At 46.5% G+C, this 24,831-nt stretch overlaps 1 protein-coding gene and 1 pseudogene across 3 annotated transcripts in view; both read right to left on the bottom strand.

The window, feature by feature from the left end:
* LOC139054469 (golgin-45) overlaps positions 1–24,831 on the bottom strand; it is a 117,760-nt gene that overhangs the window by 54,482 nt on the left and 38,447 nt on the right. For all 3 annotated transcript variants that reach the window (XM_070531466.1, XM_070531467.1, XM_070531468.1), the window contains 2 exons: positions 8,323–8,451; positions 3,626–3,836 (listed from right to left, as the gene is read on the bottom strand). In XM_070531466.1, the coding sequence (XP_070387567.1) occupies positions 3,626–3,836; positions 8,323–8,451 (340 nt within the window). The remainder of the gene's footprint in view (positions 1–3,625; positions 3,837–8,322; positions 8,452–24,831) is intronic.
* LOC139054972 (uncharacterized) lies at positions 14,406–17,433 on the bottom strand (annotated as a pseudogene).

The raw sequence follows: 24,831 nt of genomic DNA, 5'->3' as shown, positions 1-24,831 counted from the left end.
CTCATCCAAGTGCCACTTAGGATGTCGTCAAATAACCGTTCTTGGCCATCTTGTCAGTGCCGTTGGCGTTCAGTCCAACCCGGGCAAGGTTTACACCGTCCAGAACTTTCCTGTTCCGTCTTCCGCCGCAGACGTAAGACGCTTTGTTGGGCTATGCTCATACTTCTATCGTTTGATCAAGAATTTCGCCGAAACCACTCACCCACTCACCGACTCATTTAAAAAGGATGTTGCTTTCACATGGGGCCTTACACAAACCAAAGCCTTCTCTGCCCTCATACACTTCCTCACGGCTCCTCCATTGCTGGCTCATTATGATCCATCCGCCTCCACTGAACTTCACACGGATACAGGTGGCCATGGAATTGGGGCTGTACTTGTTCAATGGCAGCGTAATGCAGAGCACATAATAATTGCACACGCCCGTCACCTTCTGTCGCCCACTTAGAGGAATTTTTCAATTACCGAATGGGAGTGTCTGGCTTTAGTTTGGGCAGTTGCCAATTTCCGCCCCTACTTTTATGGCCACACATTTTCTGTGGTTACCAATCAATCCACCTTGAGCTGACTCTGCTCACTTAAAGATCCCGCTGGACTATTCATTATCATCATCATCATCATTTATTAGTCCTGTAAGGGCCCCATGTGGGATACTACATAAAGGGGGGGGGGGCAAAATAATAATACAAACACCGATGGAAAGGTCATGTACAAAGCAACAAAAAGCAACAACTGAAAAGACACTAAAAAAACAAAACAGGTTTTTGCATAATTACCTAGTTAAATTTCAAAGGGTTTCACTGTACAACAACGGATTCCGGGAGCGAGTTCCATTGTTCTATTGCAACGGGAAGGAAGGATTTGTTGAAAGCATTTGTAGAACCATGAAGGCGTTGGATACTTAAAGAATTGAATAGACGATGTGATGAGCGCATGGGTCGAAATAAAAGCGAGGAACGAAGGTCAGGAAAGTTATAGCACAATTTATGGAGAAGGCAGAGTTGCGAAATTATACGTCTTGATGCTAAAAGGGGTAGCCCAATAGATAATTTCAAGTTACTAACGCTGATAGTGTTGTCACAATTCGATAAGATAAAATGGGAGGCACGATTTTGAGTAGCTTCTAAAGTGCCAATCGTGTACTTTTGATGCGGATTCCAAATTGTAGGCGCATATTCTAATTTGGTACGGATGAAAATTTCATACGCTAGTTTACGAATCAACGGAGGAAACAAGTATAGGGATCTTTTAATATAGTTAAGGGATCTTGAGGCATTGGCTGTTATTTATAGACCATGGTTCGAACAATTTAGTTTGTTAGTGATAATAACGCCAAGGTAGTGGTAACTGTCGACCTCACATAAATTCCCAGAGCCTAAAGAGTATGGAAATTTGGATATAGAGCGTTTACGTGATACATGCATTAACTTGCATTTGCAGACATTTAGTTTCATCATCCAGGGTGAGCACCCCTTGTAAATAGAATTTAGATCATTTTGCAGAATTGATTGGTCAGTGTTAGTAGTGACACGACGGTAAATAACAGTTATCGGCGAATAGACGTAGATGATATGTCTTTAGGGAGGTCGTCAATGTATATTAGAAAAAGGAGTGGGCCGAGGAGGGATCCCTGTGGTACATCCGATATTACTTTGGTAGTATCTGAACAGCGACCGCCAACACAGGTGAACTAGAGGCGATCTGTCAGGAAGCAGACGATCCATGACAGGATTAGTGGGTCGAAGTGAAGGCATGAAAGTTTGGACACTAGTCGATGATGAGGGACGCGATCGAAAGCCTTTGAAAAATGGGTAAATGGCCACTACGGCTCCAAGAGTATTGATTTGATGTTTGATATAAGACAGGCCATTTGCACAAGGACGCTGACTGCCTTTCCTGTCATCCTGAATATGATGCCATTGACACCAACTTTTGCATCCTGGCCATTTCTGATCTGCACAACATCCGCATTGAATAATGACGTGATGACTGCTTACGTGTTCTCATCAATCATCTCAACTCTGAAAATTCAAAGCTCACACTGTGCATATTCATGCTTCGCGATGACGTTCGCTACGGTGGCAGCTTACGCCTTGAAGAACCAGAATTTTTACTCATTGTACCACGCCATCTCCGGATATCAGTTCTTGAGCAGTTGCATGACGACCCTACTGCAGGCCACCTCGGCGTTTTGCATACTTACACTCGCGTTCGGCGCTGCTTCTACTGGCCAGGCTTGTACTGCTCTGTGAACCGCAATGTTGTAGCATGTGTGCTCTGTCAGCGCTGCAAAAAAACCTGCTGTGCTGCCCGCTGGACGCCTTCACCCCTTCGATCTGCCCTCAGAACCATTCTTTCATGTCGGTCTTGATCTTCTTGGTCGTTTTCCTATGTCGAAATCTAGAAATAAGTGGGGCATAGTCGCGACTGATTACGGGACCCGGTATGCGATCACATGAGCTCTGCGCACAAGCTGTGCAACTAACGTGGCAGATTTCCTTTTACATGACATCATCCTCCATCCTGGTGCACCCCGGCAGCTCCTCACTGATCGCAGCACACCTTCTTGTCCTAAGTAGTTGAAGACCTACTTTGCTCCTGTTCTGCCAAGCAAAAGCTTTCCACTGCCTACCACCCACAGACAAACAGACTGACAGAGCAGTTTAATCGCACGTTGGTATAAATGCTGTCTATGTATGTTTCCGACAAACACAGTAACTGGGACAGCACGTTAGCCTTCGTGACCTTCGCCTATAATTCGTACCACCGCAAGATTACTGGCTTTTCACCTTTTTACCTTATGTACTGCCGCCATCCTTCTTTGTCCCTTTGACACACTGCTTCCTTCTTCGACGAATACTCCCACAGAGTACGCGCAAGATGTCTTCGTCTGGGTTTGCACGGCACACCAGATTGCCAGCTCCCGCTTCACTGATACTAAGGCCACGTAGAAGATCTGGTACGACAGCCAACATAGGAACGTTCGATTTCCTCCTGGATCCATTGTCCTCCTATGGACGCCATATCGCCTTGTCAGCTTGACTGAAAAGCTGCTGCCACGCTACACAGGGCCCTACATGATATTGCATCAGCTTGGTGGTGTTAACTATGAGACTGCTCCGCTGGACTCACGTGTACAGCCCTCTTGTTTATGCCTCGTTGTCTCTCTTGTAAATATTGTAAATACATTTTTTATGTGATTTCTGCAACGTCACAGTATAAAAGTACCCCAAGAATAGAACATGAATGAGTCGATATACAAGTATTTATCAGCAGTGGTACTTTAGGACTAAGGACCTTTTGTGTGGTAATTTACTCAGTTGTAATCATGCATTGCTATTGGTATTAGGCATGTAGTCATTAGGCAGTGTTATTTTATGCATCTATGTAACTTACACAGTACATGTACAACATAGTAGACGTGAACCTCAAAGTATTTGTGCATATTGGACACATGCTCTAGGTAGAATGCAGCAGAAGATAAGACAAGCAGTGGACACAAAGTTTATGACAACACCGACACTTGAGCAACGAGCTTCCACCTAAGAGCGGTAGAATGAGCAAGATTAATATCCATTGCAATGTACACATTAAGCAAATGCAGATGACAAGGAGGGCTGCTTGCCTCGTAGGCACGATCGGTGCGGCGGGCAAAGGTTTCGGCTGGCGTGGCACACACCACAGGTGATGGGCCTAGCCGCAGGTTGGCACTACCACCATGTGGTGCCGCCTGGTGACACAGGCTGCGTGCCATCCGCTGTGCCTGCGCACTCAGCTGCAGCACATCACAGGGTGCTGGCTCTTTGGGTGCCTCTCCTTGCAGCTTGGCCAACAGCCTGCAAACACAACATGAGGTATTGGCCACTGCAATAAGTACTCCCACTCACTTGTAAGAAAAAATTCAGAGCCCTTCCACCCTGTGAAGATGGAAGTACAGCAAAGCAGCACTATGGTTGGTTTGGTTGTTGCCTTGGCTCTCTCCCTTAGTAGATCGCTTGATTTCTCAACTCCTTGCGATTTTTGTTTCCAGTTGCCAATTTTGCATGAAAAGTGCTATAAATTAGGAAAAAACCAGACGAGGTAATGGGCGACAGTCATCTTGATTATGGGTTTGAGGGTTATTGCAGGTTTTCGTGATGGAGGCTGTTTCACATTATTTTATTTCTCACCTTATCTAATCCATATCACGTGTATATGATTCCGGGCATCTCCCAGCGTCGCGACGAGCTGTCATTCAAGGAAATAATGAATCAAAAGGAAAAGTTAAACGCAATTGGCGTTTTCTCCGACCGCACCTCGTTCCACGAGAGTACAGACCAGCTGACTAACAGCCGCATCCCTTTCCTGGTCCCAGGATGAGCCTAAACAAAGAAGGTTGAACTAACAAAAGCAACAGCTATGCGCGTGACAGTTGAATGGATGGTGATAAATGAACGCATCTCGAGTTAATCTCGCGGGCGCCGAATCTATGAGAAAACTGGCCTTCACATCCCAAGAGATGCTGATAACTACCGCCATCCAAAAGGAGTGAAAAGGGCAGCATAATGCTGACCGATGAATAGCTGCCAAGTCTCAACATTGATCTGGCAGCGCTTTAGGAATGTGTGAGGAGTGGTGGCGTTAGTGGGGAGGGGGGGGGAGGGGTATGCCATCTGATTTCGGGGGGGGGGGGGGCCGGGCCCCCCCGGCCCCCCCCCCCTGGGTACGTGCCTGCAACGATCAATGATTGAACGATAGTGGGCGCAAGTGGCTCCCACAGAAACCGGATATCTGTGCAGGTCTGGAGTTCCAGTAGGTCGTGGTTTCTGCCTGGCTCGATAGAGTGGCTCCACAGCAGTTCCGGTTTCAGCTTAGTAAGTCATGTCAAGACAATCCAGCAGCTGATTTGTTTCTTTGCACACGCTAGCCTAGCACGACGCTGCAAGTGGGCCACGTTTTTCGTTTGTGCGACTGGTGTCGGCATGGTGGTGTTTGCTTTGTGTGCTGTGTCGAGGTTCCGGTGATCCAGCGCGGCATACGGAAGCATCGCATCAAGTGTCTAATGGCGCCGAAAGTGCCTGCGCCGACTGCACTGGGGAATGCCGGAAAGCGGGTGCCGGGAGGCCTAAGATTTGTCGCCTTCTGATGTGCTCCCTACTGACGTGGAAAATGTTCTGCCGAGACCTGCGTAGTGATTGCATTGCGATTCCGGACACCGTCTCATTTGACAGTTTCACAGGTGCTGAAACTGCTGTACTGACATGCGCAGAACTCGACGAGGGCGAGATCATTTGTCAGGTTTCTGCTGTGACAGTCGATGACTCCGAGTCGGAAGATGATGCACCATGTGCTACGCTACCGTCGCATGTGGAGCGTGTACAAGCAGTGACTGCTTTCAGCCACCTATACTGACCGTACGACCCTCTCCGAGATTCAGGCTTATCTGACTGCGCGTAAACGGAACAGCGCGCAACGGCGCATTCACGATTTCCTCAAGCCCACTGCCGAGCCCGATAAGTGTGTGGAAATAAAGGATTTCATTTTTTTTCTTAATCTGCTTTTTCAGACACCTGTTTATTCGGACATTTCCGCAGTCCCCGTGAGGTCTGAATAAACGGTCGGCAATTGTAACTCCAAAAGTGAAAGCTGGGCAAAAAAGTGACAATTTCATAGGCGCCCGATATAGTTTATACGTTACTATAGTCAAGTGATCTCTATAGCGTTTTACTGCAGCAGCTCAATGTTCAGTGCAAGATGAAGAAAGTATTACAGTGAAACCTCATTAATTAACCTCTCACCGATTCGGAAGCTTGGATAATTCGAACTCGTCCTCTGTTGTCGCCAGACACCAGAGGACCAGGTATTATTTAAAGCAATCAAACTCTCATTAATTCGGACAACTCTCGGAGCTTGGCAAGCACAAAGTGGTGCAAAAGAGCTAAAACAAAGCTAGCATCCAACCAATATGAAGCAGTGGAGTCCACATTGCCATAGTCATCAGCGGAATCATACATGAACGACAGCAACGCTGGAATACTTCGTGCCTAATTGTGCCTTTAAAACTTTATTTTTGTGCGCACTGCCGAGGATAACACCGCATCGACCACGTGCCTTTGTAACTGCGTATTTACCACACATGATCGCGTCAATAGCGTCCATGATTTCATTCACAGCGGTTGCAGCAAACTAGTTTTATGTTTACTTGGTGTGCACGTCGGCCACGTGCTTTCAAAACAACATAGTTGACATCTATGATTGCGCCGATAGTGACTATATAGTGACTGCTGTTTCCCCAGCAGTTGTTGCAGTAAACGGTAGTTTCGTTTTGACTTGTTGCATGGGTCAGCCGCATGCCTTCAGAACTGCAAAGTCGGCGTCCATGATCACGTCAATAGCGGCCGTGGTTTTATCTGCAGCGATTGTAGCAAACAGTAGTTTCGTTTCGACTGAGTGCATGACGTGACGTGAACGTGAACACATGACGTGGACAGTTCAAGTAAATGAAACATTAAATAAACTTTCAAAAACTGTAGCGGTTTTGTGCAAATATCGCCACATCTTGCCTCAGAATATAAAATTGTTAATTTACAAATCCCTGTTTTTGTCGAAATTATCGTACTGCTATTTGGTCTGGGGCACGACAACACAAACAAACACTCAGAAACTACATAAACTCCAAAAGAAAGCCCTTCGCAACATCGTTAATGCTGCATACGACACACACACGGAACCAATCTTTAAGGCCCTAAATCTATCAGCAGTAAATGAGCTTTACGCTACAAATTGGAAGTGAAAAATAACAATTCATTTCTTACTGAATTGTCCGGACTACGCCGTCTTGAGCATGCCCGTACATTGAGAATGCGTGATCTTTGGAAGGTGCCTAGAACGCGTACAAAGTACAGCACTCATATGCTAAAATACCAGTTACCTGCGCTGCTTAACAATTCATAGTTTCAAATATAACACAATACCACACCTAATTGTCTTCTTTCCTTTACTGTGACGTTCTAATTATCGGTGCTTTTTGCTTTCGCAATAGAGTGTGTAATCTCATGCAGTATTCATGTACTCATGTTACCCTGTCGTGTGTTCAAGCGTCTTTCTTTCTTATTTTATTATTTGTTTCTACACAATGATTTGTTGTTATGCTTCTTTTACGAGTAATTCTGAAAATAGCAGCTGATTTAGGACCGTAAACGCACACACACCTGACTTCTCTACACTGTTCGGTTTCTTTATGTAGGCGTGCTGTATTTGTTACGCGCCTTGTCTGCCAATATTCGGGGGTGCAGACCTCTCAAGCCTGATGAATGACTTTTTGTCTGTACCCACCAAGTGTCTTTGACACTGAAATAAAATGATTGATTGATTGATTGATTGATTGATTGATTGATAGCTGTCGAGGATGAAGGGCCCCAGCTACATTGTGATGGACAGACAATCTGTTAGCCACCAGCTCACTGGTGAAAAAGTAATTGGGATGCATGCAGTAGCGAAAAGAGTGTCTGAGATGATACGCACCGCGACCAGGCTGTGAAGGAAGTCGCGAAGCCTTTAGTGCTACAAGATCTAACCAGTCAAGAGATGACGAGAATTGTAGCTCCACCTTGCTTTTGTGCAAAATAGAAACAAGGTTTGCCAATTCATTTAGTAAGTAAAAGTGGGTTGATGTAGTAAGCATTTGTTTATTATTTTCTTGATACCCTCGATAATTTGACATTCTGTTAATTCAAACATATTTCTTTTTTCAGTTCTGTGAAATCTAAATTAACGAAGTTTTACTATATTGCTATACAGAGGCGTGGGCTACCAAGTCCTTGATGTCAGGAAAGGCTGCGCGCAAAAAGCGAATTGTTACCACAAGCTGCTCCCTTCAGTTACTATCGCATCACAGCACAGTTGTTGGCAGTTTCAGCAGACAATCCCTCTCCACTTCCATGGTACTGCCATTGTGCAGGCCAGCAATGGGGAAATGGGACGATGCTCGACGTGGTATGCGACATGCAGGCCTTGGCAGTTTCAGAAGTGCTAGCGAAACCGCTGGTGGTTACAGTTCTCCACTTCTATCATAGCATCTTATGATAATGGCAATAAGTGCATGCTGCTTTGCATCACGTTTCAAAAATTAAATTGCGACTAGGCACACGAAATAACAAGAAGCATTTTGGTAGCTGAATATAAAAAAACCAGGGGTTACGCATGTCAAATTCAGGGAAATAAACATTGTATTATACTATATGCTGGCTTTTACGCTCCCTTTCAGCACATTTTGATGTCAGTAACACATAGCCCTGACACACAAATATGTTAAACCCTGGTGAAGTAGGCAAAGATGCGCACCGACAAGTGGCCGTCAGGTTCGCCTCCAGATGCTGGTGCTCGCTGACCATCCATTGCAATGCCTCCTGGAAGTCATCACACTGGCGCATGAGCCGGGCCTTGCAGCTAGCCAGCTCATCCACCAGCAGGCTGCAAGCATCAAGAGATAAAAGTGCATTTGCCTGTCATCCCCGTGTGCACATCCCTTTACATTTTTAAACAGACCAGGATACCTTGACAGATTTCCACTACACACATATGCGAGGATGATTGTGAAGAGGAAATTTATTCTGGGACACCGCATGTCTCAGCATTTGCAACATCAAATCTACACTATATTATAATGATTAAGCTGAAAATGTGCTCTAAGTGGCTAAAAAAAGGGCATTTTGTAAGCGTGTAAAATAAGAAAGGAGGCCTCAAGCAAAACCGAAGTTTATGAACCATCTCTCATCTTTACCACCACAAGAACTCTCAACGTTTTGCGACCCCTCATTTCTCAAAAATAAAGCACTGTCTTGCCTTTTGTGGTCTTCTGCAAAGGGGATTAAAACTTAGAATGTGATTTGCAGTGCAACATTTCAGTAATCTGTGCCAAGAGACATGGTCGCATTGCAATGAGCCCATGTCAGAGCTAATTAACCTAAACTTGGCAACTCAAATTACGAGTTCTAAGTTCCCCCCATCAGCAGTGATATGCATAATGGGAAAGTGATGTCGCACTAGTGCGTTGTCTGCAATGAATGGACCATCCGGCTACACTCAGCTGCTGACATGGCACACAAACATTTTTCCCGCTTCAGTACTGCTGCCGAGCATTACCAGCTGCAGGGCTCATAAAGAACATTTGACTCAAGATTAAAGGACAATTCAAGAATTTCAAGGATGTCGATGGCCGATTTTCAAGGAGAGGGAAAAAAAATCTCATTTGTACCAGAAGAACCAGAGTTTGGCCTAGTTGGTGTTTACTGCATATCACATTGACTGCTAATAAAGACGAGGACAGAGGAAGAGAACACAAAACGATGACATGGGTGGTAACTTTCCACTGATTTATTCCCAGCCACACGCAGCAATATATAGACAAATATAACATGCGCAGAACGCAGCAACAAGACCACTCATCAGCCTAGTGGGGCAACCACTAATAAATATCTCAGAGTGAAACAGCCTAATGGAAGTGCTATCACTGACAGTCTTGGCCTCTCTTTCTTATATGATATGCCTCTATCAGTTCATGTGCAGTCTGGTCCTGTCTTCTCCCTGGAATCTTTTATCTCCTTGAAACATAGTCTACAGGGGCAGGCATTACAGTACACAGGCAAGTGCACCAATTTGTCATAGGTTGTACCTTTCTCGACTGCATTTTGCTCAGTCGCATTCAAGACTTCTAGGAATTGCTCGAGGATCTGACAAAAAAGAAGTTTCAACAATTCACGATAATACAAAGCAAAACGACAGCATATGCAAGATCAAGCTTAGGCTCCAGGATGAGAGTTGGCCACATGCCTGTATCTCTTTGGAATGACGGCTGATTCCCCTGCATGGAAGCTTGATGTTGAGTGCATTAAAAACATTGTTCAGCATTCTTCTGAATGTCTCAAGTCCCTTCACTTTCAAGCAAGGGACATTTGCTTCCCTGTAAACATATATTCCAATTGATGTCCCACGGCTAAAAACCTGTCCAAAAGAAGAGAGAGAGAGAGAGAAATTGTATTTTTCAAATATACTGTTGCAGGAAGAAAGCAGGCCCACGAGTGTAAAATAACGTATATTTACAACTGGCGTATATGGCGTTCAGGCAACTGCCAGACTTCGTCGTCGTCTAGGCCAATCAAACTTCTTCGTTCCCTTCACCGTAACATCACCCTCTCGGTGGAGTAGCTCCGTCCTGGTGCAAATTATAGAGCCTCACTTAATGGGGGGACATAGGGCTTAAGCCTGGCGACGTGAACAACATCGCTGGTGACGTTGCGATGCACTGAAGGCTGACCGACTGGGGCGATCTCGTATGTCACGTCAGACAGTTGGCGTAAGATCTGGTAACGACCCGAATACCGGGAAAGTAGCTTTTCCGACAAGCCGACGCGACGTGAAGGCGTCCAGAGAAGGACAAGGGAACCAGGTGAAAAATGGTAGTCTTGGTGCCGAAGGTCGTAGCGTCGCTTTTGAGAAGCTTGCGAGACAGTGAGGCGATGACGGGCGACATCTCGGGCCTGGGCGGCTAAGTCAATAGCATCGCGAGCGTAACCAGTGCTGGGTGATTGTACTGCGGAAGGTAGCAACGTGTCAAAGGGCAAGGTGGGGTTGCGGCCATACAAAAGGTAAAATGGTGAAAATCCGGCAGTGTCGTGACGGGACGAGTTGTGTGCGAAAGTGATGTATGGTAAAGCGACGTCCCAGTCACGGTGATCGTCGGAAACGTACATGGCCAGCATTTCAGTTAGCGTGCGGTTGAGTCGCTCGGTGAGGCCGTTCGTTTGAGGATGGTATGCGGTAGCAACCTGGTGTTCTGTTGCACAGGAGCGGAGCAGGTCATCGACGACCTTCGATAAGAAGTAGCGGCCGCGATCCCTCAGCAACTGGCGAGGGGCGCCGTGGTACAGGATGACGTCGTATAGTAAGAAGTCGGCGACATCTGTAGCGCAGTTGGTTGGTAGCGCTCGCGCGATGGCATATCTCGTGGCATAATCGGTTGCTACAGCAATCCATTTGTTGGCTTTGATAGAAATTGGAAAAGGGCCCAGGAGGTCTAGGCCCACACGAAAGAAAGGCTCTGTGGGGATATCAATTGGTTGAAGCAAACCAGCGGGAGGCATAGCAGGCGTCTTCCGGCGCTGACACAGGTCGCAAGAAGTGACATAACGGCGCACAGAGCGATAAATGCCGGGCCAGAAGAAGCGGCGCCGCAGGCGGTCGTATGTACGAGTGATGCCCAGATGTCCAGCAGTAGGAGCGTCATGAAGTTGCTGGAGCTCGGCTAGTCGAAGGTGCTTGGGAACGACTAGGAGGAGCTCCGGGCTGTCAGGACGAATGCTACGACGGTATAAAGTTCCATCGCGCAAGGTGAACATGCGGAGGGACGGGTCATTGGGCGAGGAGCTTAGGCGTTCCATAAGTGTTCGAATAACAGGATCTTTGCGCTGCACGTCGCCAATATGGAGGAAGTCGGAGATGGATAGAACACTGATGTCTGAGTCTGCATCGGTATCGTCCGGATGATCCACGGGATTGCGGGACAGGCAGTCAGCGTCTTTATGCAGGCGCCCTGACTTATACATAATAGAAAATGTATATTCCTGTAGACGTAATGCCCAACGTGCAAGTCGTCCAGTTGGGTCCTTCAAAGAGGAGAGCCAGCAGAGGGCGTGATGATCGGTTACGACGCAGAAGCTCCGACCGAAAAGGTACGGCCGGAATTTTGCGACCGCCCATACGAGCGCGAGACATTCTCTCTCGGTAGTGGAGTAATTTCGCTCGGGTGTGGAAAGAAGGCGGCTAGCGTAAGCGATGACACGGTCTTGGCCCTGTTGACGCTGAGCGAGGACAGCGCCGATGCCATGACCACTCGCGTCAGTTCGTACTTCAGTGGGTGCAGAAGGGTCAAAATGTGACAGAATTGGGGAAGTTGTAAGCCGCTCAATCAGGGTAGAAAAGGCTTTCTCCTGCAAAAGTCCCCAAGAGAAAGAGACGTCTTTCTTAAGAAGGTCAGTGAGAGGGTGAGCGATGTCGGCAAAATTTCTCACAAATCGCCGGAAATAAGAGCATAAGCCCAGGAAACTACGGACACCGTTTGTTGAAGAATATACAGGAAAATTTCGCACGGCGTGAACTTTCTGTGGATCAGGTTGGATTCCGGCGGCGTTTACGAGATGGCCGAGCATGTTAATTTCACGGCGACCGAAATGGCACGTGGAGGAGTTTAGCTGAAGGCCAGCCCTGCGAAACACACGGAGAGTATGGTTGTGAGGCGCCGCAGGTGGTTCTCAAAGTTCGGCGAAAACACAAGCACATCGTCGAGGTAACAGAGGCATGTAGACCAGCCGCGCAAGAGAGAGTCCATCATGCGCTCGAATGTAGCTGGCGCATTGCATAATCCAAATGGCATGACTTTAAATTGGTATGGACCGTCCGGAGTGATGAAGGCTGTTTTCTCGCGGTCCATCTCATCGACGCTAATCTGCCAATAGCCGGAGCGGAGGTCACTTGATGAAAAGTATTGGGATCCGTGAAGGCAGTCAAGAGCATCATCAATGCGCGGCAGGGGATACACATCCTTCTTTGTTATCCTTTTGAGGTGACGGTAGTCAACGCAGAAGCGCCACGAGTTGTCTTTTTTCTTTACTAAGACAACCGGTGATGCCCACGGGCTACTGGAAGGTTCAATGATGTCCTTGTCCATCATCCTGTCTACTTCTTTCTGTATGATGGCCCTTTCTGTTGCGGAGACGCGATATGGCCGCCTATGAATGGGGCTGGCATCACCGGTGTTGATGCGATGCGTGACAACAGATGTCTGGCCAAGGGGACGGTCGTCCAAATCAAAGATGTCCCGAAAAGATGAAAGGAGCTGACGAAGAGCTGTTGTTTGTTCGGAAGGAAGGTCAGGGGTGATCATCTTAGAAACATCGTCCGCAGGCGTCAAGTACGGAGGAGTGGGTGACAAATGTCCGTTGGTACTGACGAAGGATTCAGATGTCAAAGAAGAAATCTCGCATTTTCCCAAAGGAGTGATATGCGCTATGGCGATACCGTGTGGCAGCACATGCGACGAAAATCCAAAATTGAGGATGGGCACGCGAGCGCAGTTTTCGCAGATCCGGATTAAGGTGCTCGGTAGGGCAATATTGCGCGACAAAACCACGTCAGTAAGCGGTGACACGACGTATTCGCCATCAGGTACGGGAGGACAGGACGTCAGGAGGACATTTGTAGCCGCTTGTGGAGACAGCCTTGCAAACTCAGCAGAACATAAGCGGTATGAAACACAAGTTGTTGCGTCGGCAGGAAGCGGGAGATCCAACTGTACAACACCTGCGCAGCAGTCAATTTGGGCAGAGTGTTTCGAAAGGAAGTCGAGGCCGAGAATTAGGTTGTGTGGACAGTGTTCAAGGACGATAAATAGAACAACGGTATAATGGCCCCCAATGGTCACATGTGCTGTGCACATTCCAAGGACAGGTGAAGTACTCCCATCGGCGACTCGCACAGTGCACGGTACGGCGGGTGTCAGAACCTTTTTGAGCCTTCGACAGAGAGCAGCGCTCATTACTGAAAGCTGCGCTCCTGTGTCAACGAGAGATCTAACAGGGACGCCATCAACTTCAATGTCCAGCAGGTTTCCACAGGTAGGCAGGGTCAACAGAGGATTTGTGGGCCGGGTCGGAGTTGCAGCATCACCTCCGGGAGTTGCACCGCCTAGTTTCCCGAAGCGAAGCAACCGGTTGCAGAAGGGGACGAAGAGCGGTGAACAAGAGGCGAACGGGACCTACGACCTTGCGGAGACGGGGAGCGGCTGGATCTTGGTGGAGCACTGTCGGCGTTGATGTTCCTAGACGGCGTATAGGGCGAGAAAGTACGATTCTCTGGTACTTGGCGGTAGTGACTCGGAGACGACCACCGAGGAGGCGACGACCAATGGTTACGGCAATGACGGGCGATGTGTCCAATACCGGAACAATTAAAGCAGATAGATGGGTTTATCATCCGCTGTGCGCCAGTCAGCTGGGTTGCGACGGCGTGGCAAAAAGCTTTGCGTCTGGGAGCGAGCGGCCAGAGAAATCTGGTAGGTGTTTGTATGGCGGACCGAGCAGAGAGATGGAATGCCCAAACTTGCTATTTCCTCCCGAACGACCGCTTGTATAAGGGAGATAGCGGGCACACTTTCCCAACAGTCGGGACGAACTGAAGCCGGAGTCAATTCATCGGCGGGGGCTGTCTGAGAAGCGCCTGCGAAGGTACTTCGGCCTGTATACAGTACTGCGCCGCATCAGCAATGTGAATTATGAAGTTGTCCCCCACAGCCATAACTGCTCCAAACGCTGGCAGCATCTGCCCGAGGTTGTGCACGTGCTTTGCATGAAGCCATAAATTTCCTCATGACCTCAACTTTGCACTGTCTGTGCACAGCCTTCGGACGTTCCTGCATCGGGACGATGCCTTCTTTTCAAAGGAGGGGCAAATGCCACATCCTCTATGGTCGCTGTGGGTATGTGCCAGGCGATGAAAACGAGGCTGAAGTAGCGCGCGAGTAGAAAAACAGAGACGACAACAACGCCACGCTGACTGCTCTGATAAAGTGCTTTTACACGTCCTCGACACCGGCTTTCCCATCTCCTGCTAGGCTGTGACAGTATGCACTTCACAATATGTGGAACATCACAAATGAAGGAGATAATCTGCGACGATTCCCAGAGATGCTCAATGAAGTGGCATGTCGCATCCATTTTTCCTAACACAACAAGCTGGCTCCACATAGATCTGTTGTTGCCAGCCCTATCACTGATCACAGTCAGCACTGAGCCATTGTTCTCATGCAGTTCCAGGATGCCACTTATTACCAGTTTTGCAAGAACTTTTCCAGGAGCTGTTCTTTTTGCAGTAAAGCTAACTATTGGCTGCACCCTGTCTTCAAACAATGGCACAAACATCAGCATCAATGCATGGTCAGCAAGATGAATTGCGTTTGGTGCCATGGCTTCACCATAGTTGATTGAGCCATCCATTTTGCATGAGGCCTTATTGAAGGAGACACCTTGCTTGAACTTTATCTCGTCAAGGAGCAATGCACCTAGCCATTGTAGGGTACTTTTGTTGCTGAAATGGCTTCTGATGCTGTACAATGCAACTTGGTTGAATCCATACTTGAATGGTATTCCTGCTATTATTCAGCGAAGCCGCGCCTTTTATGGCAGTGGTAGCAGCTGCAAATCAGCCATTAAAGTGTACTGTATTTACTCAATTCTAACGTGCCCTCGATTGCAACGCGCACTCTTTTACCGTGACCTAAAAAAAGAAAGAATAGTCCTTTACAGCACTGCACATCTCATTCTTTCATACAGAAATACAACTTCCTCTCATTTCCAAAATACAAGGATTCACTCCCAATGAACTGAAGTTGTGATAAAAGAAAAAGTCACAATTTCGCCCAAAAGGTGGAGCATCGATTACGAGAGCAAATTAGTAGACAACTATATGAAAAGTAAGGATAGCAGTTTTATCGGCCATATAAACTTTTAAACATTTGCTTACAAGCTAAGTTTACAAACATGGTGTCATGCATGCACAAGCAAACATGAACACGTCTCACTCAATGACCGCAGAAACTCTTTATCAAAACACTGGAGCGAGGAAGTGCGGCAGCAGGAGCGAAGGAATTGACTTTTATGCGGCCTCTCGCCCCAACGTGAACTAAGTGACAAGAACACAGCGCGGTGCGCCTAGATGCTTAGACTCTTCTCTCCGTCGCAGATCACTTTCAAGATAAAGGCCGCACGGCCACGCCGTATGCAGCAGCTGCCGGTGTGAAATGCCTGTCCTGTTTGCTCCATGCAAGTTTTGGGAACTCCAAAGGCCCTTGACACAGCACGATTTCCGTACGTCTCTGCATATGTGATCGCTTTTCTTTTAATTGTGGCATCGTGATGAACTCGGCATGTCTTTGCAGTCGGCACTTCCATGCTGGTAGAGCAAACGCACAAAACGGGAAGACGGACGGTGCACTAATCTAAGCCAAAGGAAGCATTGCCTAAGCACATGTACTGCAGCACACGAAGGAAGCTACGGCAGCTAGGCTCGAAGCGTGTACGAGGCGACCATTTTGAATTGCCAATGGCGATATGGTCACGCAGATTTAGGGTCATACTCGATTCTAACGCGCATCCAATTCTTGGACCCGCTTTATTGGAAAACAAGTTCGCATTAGATTCGAGTAAATAAGGTAAGCCTTAGGGCTTGAGATGTGCAGTAACAAAGATGTCCCAAGCTTTTCGTCATCTTATCGCCTCCGATTTTTTTACTTTGCTTTCGCAGCCATGAAAGCCATCTTGAAAGCTAGTTTCTGCCTGGCCAGAAGAATATGAAGTGAGCTGTGAATTGTCTCTTCTGTAATCGCAATAAGCTTTATCTTCATCAGAAGGACTTTTTCCTTCAGGTTTTCAAGCCTTGAGGTTGCATAAATGGCTTTAAAATGTAGCAACCTCAAGCGAGCAGCCTGGTTTTTCTCGCTATCCTTTTGCTGTTTCATTCAATGCAAGAAAAGCTTCTTGAGAGTCCGGCACTGAGCACATGTAGTATTAACACACAATAATGTGCATGTGCTGCGCCTCCACATTTCACCATGCTTTGATGCCACCACTGACAATATTTTGGGGTACTTCTTTGCAGGACAACCCTTACACAGCTTAAGCTTATAGCACAAACCATGTGAAGTCTTTCATATATTTCAACTCAGTGGCCTAACGTGCACACTGCACGGCACAATTCAACTATCTGTGCTGACAATTTAATTAAGGTTGTCTGACAATGCCACAGACATTTCTACAAGCAGGATATTTTTTCTTATTCCAAGCTCGTACAAAACGACTGTTGCATCAACAATGCCAAGAGACCAACCTCGAGTTTTTTGTGGTTTGTCCCCTTTCATCGTGCGACTGAACATGTGAAACATGTTCTCCACCGGCATGCTCTCATCTGTAGACAAGCTCGCTTCGTTGTAGGCAACTCCGACAGCAGCATTCACACACTCACCTTGTTTTTTCCGCCACTTTTGTTTTGCTGGTGATTGCCTGTAACCTGGTGCTTCGCGTTTCTGTGTGGGTTTCGAGAGGTAACTTGGGCAATTTGGAAACAGGCAAGACATGGTGTCTTCTTTCAGTGTTCATTTGTTGTATGGTATGACCAAAGTATCACCACAAATGTTGTATTCTAAGGCCTTGAAAATGTCATCATTGATGAAGTGGAGGTTGCAGACAGAACACAAGCTTGAAAGCTTTTCTTCCAGCATTTGTATGGCGAGCTCAAACTGTTTAAAATGCTCAGCATGCGAGGTGCCCTGAAAAAATGTCTCTCATCTTCCACAGATTGTACGGAGTTGTAGCCACTCTTACAGCCTGGCACGAAGCAGCGTGGCATAGCTCATGCAATTGGCAGCATGACACACAAACATGAGAAAATGATGACTACAGTGAAACCTCGTTACTACAAACACTACAATAACAAACTTTTCAGAAATCCCCTGCTGAATTCTTAGTTTCAATGCAAAAACATTTCAGTACTATGAACTTCAGTACACCGAACTGTTCAGAATAATGATTATTCAGTTTTTTTGTGACGTTAACAATGCCTCAGTACTATGAACTAATATTTCTAAGCCTGGGGGTTCTTATATTTCTGTGTATCTTTCACGGCAGCCAAAACAGTACACTCTAAAGAAAGTTGACACCCTTTGGAGTGTATATCTGCCACACAACAATAATCGTCATCTGCCTTGCTTGCGTTTCCTTTCTCAAAAACGCCTTGCCCGCTACTTTGCTGTTGGCAAAGTTATGTCATGCTGATAATGCGCATGCCGTTCGTCACTGGGAAGGCTAGGCTAGCAGACGACAAGGTGCAGAGGGCGGCCATCACGGCGCATGGGTTTGGAAAACCTGGGATGACGCCCAAGTAAAAAAAGAAAGTGGGCTAGTGGAGGCAACGATGCATGAGATTTTGTGAGCACATGCTCCGCCCAGAAAAGTGTCGCCTAGCAGCGGAGGCGCATCTCTTCTTCCTTTCACCCTTCTTTCTGCACACGCCTGTTTCGCATTGCTACGGCTGTACTAGCTGGTGCATGGTGAAATGTAACCTCCATACTTGTGGGGATGTCACACGGTTGCACTTTGCACTTTCCAGACGGTGTCGTTTGTGTGCGCCTGCGCTTTGACATAGTTCAGGTGTCAGCCTCCGGCAAGACATTAGCGGAATCCATGGCAAGAAATGTGAAAAACAAACGAAAAGCAAGAAACATTGCGCTTTAGAGGAGACATGGAGCTACATTTTTGTCGATAGTTTTCTCGGCGTCAGCAACTGTTTTGCAAACATCATTCTTACTATAAGGTGCTTAGGTGGTGCGCAGCGCAGAATCTATGCAAAATAGCAACAGCATGAGTGCTCTGAGCCAAAAGTGACATTTTCGTGAATAGCTCATATGGAATTGTTAATCTTGAGGCTTTGACTACAATTAAACCTGAATATAACAAAATTGACAAATGCTCTAAAATTTTTGTTACACAGATTTTTTCGTTATATGCAGTTTTAGCATGAAAATCCGGAAAAGAAATGCACAAATTAAGCAAACGGGGAACTGGAGATTGTGGGGAGCACTCGCCTCCATTTCCTCCCGCGTACCCGCGTCCTGTTCGCACGTGGCAGACCAGTCGAGCCGGCGTAGACAAGGGAGAGAGGCACTACGTGCCTTCCCTTTCTCCATCGCTCTTGTGACGCGCGTACCCCTCTCCCCCCCATGTGGCTCACGGGAAAGGGAAACGTATCTGGTGGGCGAGGAGGACTTCCCCTCCCAGAAAGGTAAAAAGGCATAAAAGCGCGCCACCGTGGGAGACTCTCTCTCTTGGGACGCCAACACCTAGACTGCCTGGACGAAAGCACCTGCCGCATCCCGTGAGTGATCTCGTTTGTCTGACCCACCCAGACAACGAGGCAAGCCTATTAACTACTATTACTGAGAGGACGTCCCTCTGCGAGTGTTCGCTATTGCTAATAGCAATAAACGTTATTACCGTTGACACCGCTGGTTGCCTTATTCGTTCGAACCCGGCGTTACCGCGATTCTCGCGCTACGGGTTGGGAGTACCACGAAGCGACTGCGTGGGGCTAGATCCGGAGCTTGCCTTCAGCCCTAGCCGCACGCAGAGTGGAACCCCCACAAGATACTCACCCAAAACACGGTTATTTAGCAGCAAAAAACTGTTATTTTGCTCTGTTGCTTGTTCGTGAGGGACGGCAACATTGAACGTTCATAAGACATCAAGGTCCACAACGCTGTTCCATCATCGTCTAGTGAGCTCGCGACGTGGTGCAAAACATCAATGGCACCCAGCACTTTTTTCGTGGAAGGCAAAGCACATGGTGAATCGACCTCCAAAGATCCGTCGTTGTCACTATGGTATTGGATACTTTCCACCAGTGCCTCATCCAAGATCTGTTCCGTAGTTACAGCGCAGTCATCCGCATACGAAAAAATCGCAAAGCTGCACGTCTTCCAGGGCTGCTCCATTCGAGCGAAGTGAAATCCAAGCTTCAGCAAGATTGGGTGGGTCTCAAAGCTTTTTCTCTCCTCGGTCAGTTTCTGCAGCCTGAACCTCTCTTGTGATCCGGGCCTTGCTGAAGCAGTTCATAATAATGTCTGCACTTGTTTCCTGCCAGGATGCTTCAAGCATGTGAACTGCTTGAAAAATGCCCACCTTTGTTTCCTGCTGAAGACGAATGCTTAGAAGCAGCCTTTGGATTAGTCTATAGCGGTAGGAACACTTCGCACCACAGGCGGAGAGTTTTCATTTTTCAAGGGTTGGGGGGGACCAGCTTTCCGAACCCCCCACACACACACATATATATATATAAAATTTCTTGTGCATGAAGAAACTTCGTGTGACCTCGGAGAGTTGTTCACTAAAGTGACGGCCTTATATGAAAATTTACAAGACCTCATAGTAGGAGACAGTTCAATTTCATAGCCTGAGTCCTCTCCCACCACCAAGAATCTGGCATGTCTCCATGGTGTACTCCTCCTTTGTGTAATTGTTGTATACTTCGTTATCACTAATAGAGCTTTGCCTTTCCGACGAAACTGCAGCCTCTCTCTGCCTTTCTTTTTTTTCTGTGAGTCCAAGTATAAGCGCTCCTGCGCATGACTGCTGTTGAGTCTGATTTCAAGTGAACCCGAATTGGCCTCACATCAGTTACTGAGTGAGTTATACAGGGTGCCCCAACTATTATGCACGAATACTTAAAAAAAAAGAGCAGTTGTGTTACTCAAAGAAAACCTAGTGCATAGTGTTTCCAGTCCACTGGAATAGCCGCCAGTAATTCTTTCGTTCCTGAAATTTAATTTGATAATTGCAATTAATTGTCTATTTCAAGAAGTACTATCCTAATTACCAAAGTGTCATTGAGGCATTTGTAGGCACACTCAAATGACATCTAACTGCTGTATTTTCAGCAACATACTAATTGCAATTTTTCCTGGCTGACAAACAAACCTAATTAAATATTAAAAATACCACGTGACTGCACCCAAACCCGCATCATAAAGCAGCGCCCTCAATAAGCTGATTGAAAGCAACTGCATTGCCTGTCGCAAACCCAAAGAGAAAGTGTGTCAGCTTCATAATGGTACAGAAGGAGCACCAACAGCAGGTTTCGCATGCTCTGCAGCTATTCTTTCCTCTCTACATCACACTTATTATTCGACTCTCAAGGCCGACTAATCCCACTGATAATAAAAGCCACTTGATAACGTGGCCGAAGCGCCAATCTGACCCCACACGAAAAGCGATGTAATAGGCATAGCATGTTTCAAAATCCCGGCTTTACCAATACCACATCGAAAGAGTGAGCACGCAGTTATATTTCATGCCAGAAACCCTAGAAACTTCCTTCGGGACCAAAGTCAAATTAAAGTGATGGTTTTCGTTTTCATGAAAGTATATATATACGTGCTGCAAAAACAGGTTCGTGCCATAAAATAAAAGCTAAATAAACAGATCAGGAAGCGACCCACGTGTTTCAAAAAGGTAAAACTGATGGGTTCAATAAAGTAAATAGCCACTTCTAAATGAGCCGAATTGGCATCGAAATGTCTGAACAAAAAAAAAAAAAACCTTCAGATCTCAGTGTGCCCTTATCTATGAATTCGTAAGCTCCGTTGAACACCAGCTGCTGCCTAGAGGCCATGTTTGAATAGATCTCCTTCTGCAGCTACGCAGTATTGAGTCTGCTTTATCACATCTTCAGTGGCTTTCTTACTGACCGACGTTCGAATTCTACAGCAGACATCCGTTATCATTGTCTTGAGCTAATCTGATGTCGGTCTTGATCATGTAACCATGATATTCCATATAACCCCAAAGAAAGAAATCGAGTGGAGAGAGGTCAGGTGAGCTAGCTGGCCAATTTACAGGCCCGTGCTTTCCAATCTATTGCGCATGAAAAGTAGCATCCAGCCAGTTTCGTGCTCGGCTGCTGCTGTCTGCTGGTGCTCCATCTTGCTGATACCATATAAGTGGAAGATCTAACAGCGGGAGTCCACTGAGAAACTCATCCACCACTCCTGCAAGGATTTTGTCCTCGTATTGCTGTCCAGTCAGTGTGTGATCAAAGAAGATGGGACAGATTATAGCACTGGAATAAACTCGCACCCCACATTGAACTATCCACTGGTACTGGTGCCAATTTCGCTTTGCCCAGTGTGCTTTGTAGTCACTCCAATAGTGTGCATTATGCAAATTTACCCAGGCATTTCTGTGAAAATTGGCTTCATCTGTGAACATGATGTTGCTCAAGAAGTCCGGTGACTCATTGGCTTTTGGTGCAGGATTGGTGCTGGTTAAAGTGGTACAAGTGAAATGTGGCCGTTTACAATCCTCCAAACTGATGACTTGCAAATTGGTATCAGAGCGGCCGTGCCCCTCACGTTAGCATGAGGGTTTGACGCCCTAAATGCTAGAACATCCTTGCATAGGCTAGGACTCAAGGATGGAGTCCTACGCCGCTGTTTCTTGAAGCTGCCAATTTGTCTGAGGTTTTTAGATGCACTTTCAAACATTTGCATTGATGTTGTGAATCCGAACGGGCCGCCACAGGAATATGAACCTGGCAACGTTTAACGCTAGAACATTATCTAGTGAGGTGAGTCTAGCAGTGCTATTGGAGGAACTAGAGGGCAGTAAATGGGATATAATAGAGCTCAGTGAAGTTAGGAGGCCAAAAGAAGCATATACAGTGCTAAAAAGCGGGCACGTCCTGTGCTACCGAGGCTTAGCGGAAAGACGGGAACTAGGAGTCGGATTCCTGATTAATAAGAATATAACTGGTAACATACAGGAATTCTATAGCATTAACGAGAGGGTGTCAGGTCTTCTTGTGAAACTTAATAGGAGGTCCAAATTGAAGGTCGTACAGGCTTACGCCCCTACATCCAGTCATGATGATCAGGAAGTTAAAAGCTTCTATGAAGACGTGGAATCGGTGATGGGTAAAGTCAAAACAAAACACACTGTAATGATGGGTGACTTCAATGCCAAGGTAGGCATAGGCACTAGGAATAGCAGGGGAGAGTTATTAGTAGAGTTTGCGGAACAGAGTAATATGCGGATAATGAATACCTTCTTCCGCAAGTGGGATAGCCAGAAGTGGACGTGGAGGAGCCCGAACAGCGAGACTAGAAATGAAATAGACTTCATACTCTGCGCTAACCCTGGCATCAACAAGATGTGGACATGCTCAGCAAGGTGCGCTGCAGTGACCATAGGATGGTAAGAACTCGAATCAGCCTAGACCTGAGGAGGGAACGGAAGAAACTGGTACATAAGAAGCCGGTCAATGAGTTAGTGGTAAGAGGGAAAATAGAGGAATTCCAGATCAAGCTACGGAACAGGTATTCGGCTTTAACTCAGGAAGAGGACCTTAGTGTTGAAGCAATGAATGACAATCTTGTGGGCATCATTAAGGAGTGTGCAATAGAAGTCGGTGGTAACTACGTTAGGCAGGATACCAGCAAACTATCGCAGGAGAGGAAAGATCTGATCAAGAAACGCCAATGTATGAAAGCCTCTAACCCTACAGCTAGAATAGAACTGGCAGAACTTTCGAAGTTGATCAACAAGTGTAAGACAGCTGACATAAGGAACTATAATATCGATAGAATTGAACATGCTCTCAGGAACAGAGGAAGCCTAAAAGCAGTGAAGAAGAAACTAGGAATTGGCAAGAATCAGATGTATGCGTTAAGAGACAAAGCCGGCAATATCATTACAAATATGGATGAGATGGTTCAAGTGGCTGAGGAGTTCTATAGAGACTTATACAGTACCAGTGGCACCCATGACGAATGATAGAGAGAATAGTCTAGAGGAATTTGAAATCCCACAGGTAACGCCAGAAGAAGTAAAGAAAACTTTGGGAGCTATGCAACGGGGGAAGGCAGCTGGGGAGGATCTGGTAACAGCAGATTTGTTGAAGGATGGTGGGCAGACTGTTCTAGAAAAACTGGCCACCCTGTATACGCAATGCCTCATGACCTCATGCGTACCAGAACCTTGGAAGAACGCTAACATAATCCTAATCCATAAGAAAGGGGACGCTAAAGACTTGAAAAATTATAGACCGATCAGCTTGCTGTCCGTTGCGTACAAAGTATTTACTAAGGTAATTGCAAATATGTAGAATCAGGAACACCTTAGACTTCTGTCAACCAAATGACCAGGCGGGATTCCGTAAAGGCCACTCAACAATAGACCATATTCACACTATCAATCAGGTGATAGAGAAACGTGCGGAATATAACCAACCCTTATATATAGCTTTCATTGATTACGAGAAAGCGTTTGATTCTGTCGAAACCTCAGCAGTCATGGAGGCATTATGGAATCAGGGTGTAGACGACCCGAATGTAAAAATACTGAAAGATATCTATAGCGGCTCTACAGCCACTGTAGTCCTCCATAAAGAAAGCAACAAAATCCCAATTAAGAAAGGCGTCAGGCAGGGAGATACGATCTATCCAACGTTATTCACAGTGTGTTTACAGGAGGTATTCAGAGACCTGGATTGGGAAGAATTGGGGATAAGAGTTAATGGAGAATACCTTAGTAACTTGTGACTCGCTGATGATATTGGCTTGCTTAGTAACTCAGGGGACCAACTGCAATGTATGCTCACTGACCTGGACAGGCAAAGCAGAAGGGAGGGTGAAAAAATTAATTTGCAGAAAACTAAAGTAATGTTTAACAGTCTCGGAAGAGAACAGCAGTTTACAATAGGTAGCGAGGCAATGGAAGTGGTAAGGGAATACATCTACTTAGGGCAGGTAGTGACCGCGAATCCGGATCATGAGACTGAAATAATCAGAAGAATAAGAATGGGCTGGGGTGCTTTTGGCAGACATTCTCAGATCATGAACAGCAGGTTACCATTATCCCTCAAGAGAAAAGTATATAACAGCTGTGTCTTACCAGTACTCACGTTCGGGGCAGAAACCTGGAGGCTTACGAAAAGGGTTCTACTTAAACTGAGGACGACGCAACGAGCTATGGAAAGAAGAATGATGGGTGTAACATTAAGGGATAAGAAAAGAGCAGATTGGGTGAGGGAACAAACGCGAGTTAATGACATCTTAGTTGAAATCAAGAAAAAGAAAAAATGGGCATGGGCAGGACATGTAATGAGGAAGGAAGATAATCGATGGTCATTAAGGGTTATGGACTGGATTCCAAGGGAAGGGAAGCGTAGCAGGGGGCGGCAGAAAGTTAGGTGGGC

Source organism: Dermacentor albipictus, chromosome 1 (assembly GCF_038994185.2).
Source record: "Dermacentor albipictus isolate Rhodes 1998 colony chromosome 1, USDA_Dalb.pri_finalv2, whole genome shotgun sequence".
In the NCBI taxonomy this organism is placed as follows: Eukaryota; Metazoa; Arthropoda; class Arachnida; order Ixodida; family Ixodidae; genus Dermacentor; species Dermacentor albipictus.
Note: the sequence above shows the minus strand (reverse complement) of the source record. Positions and strands in the feature narration are given on the sequence as shown.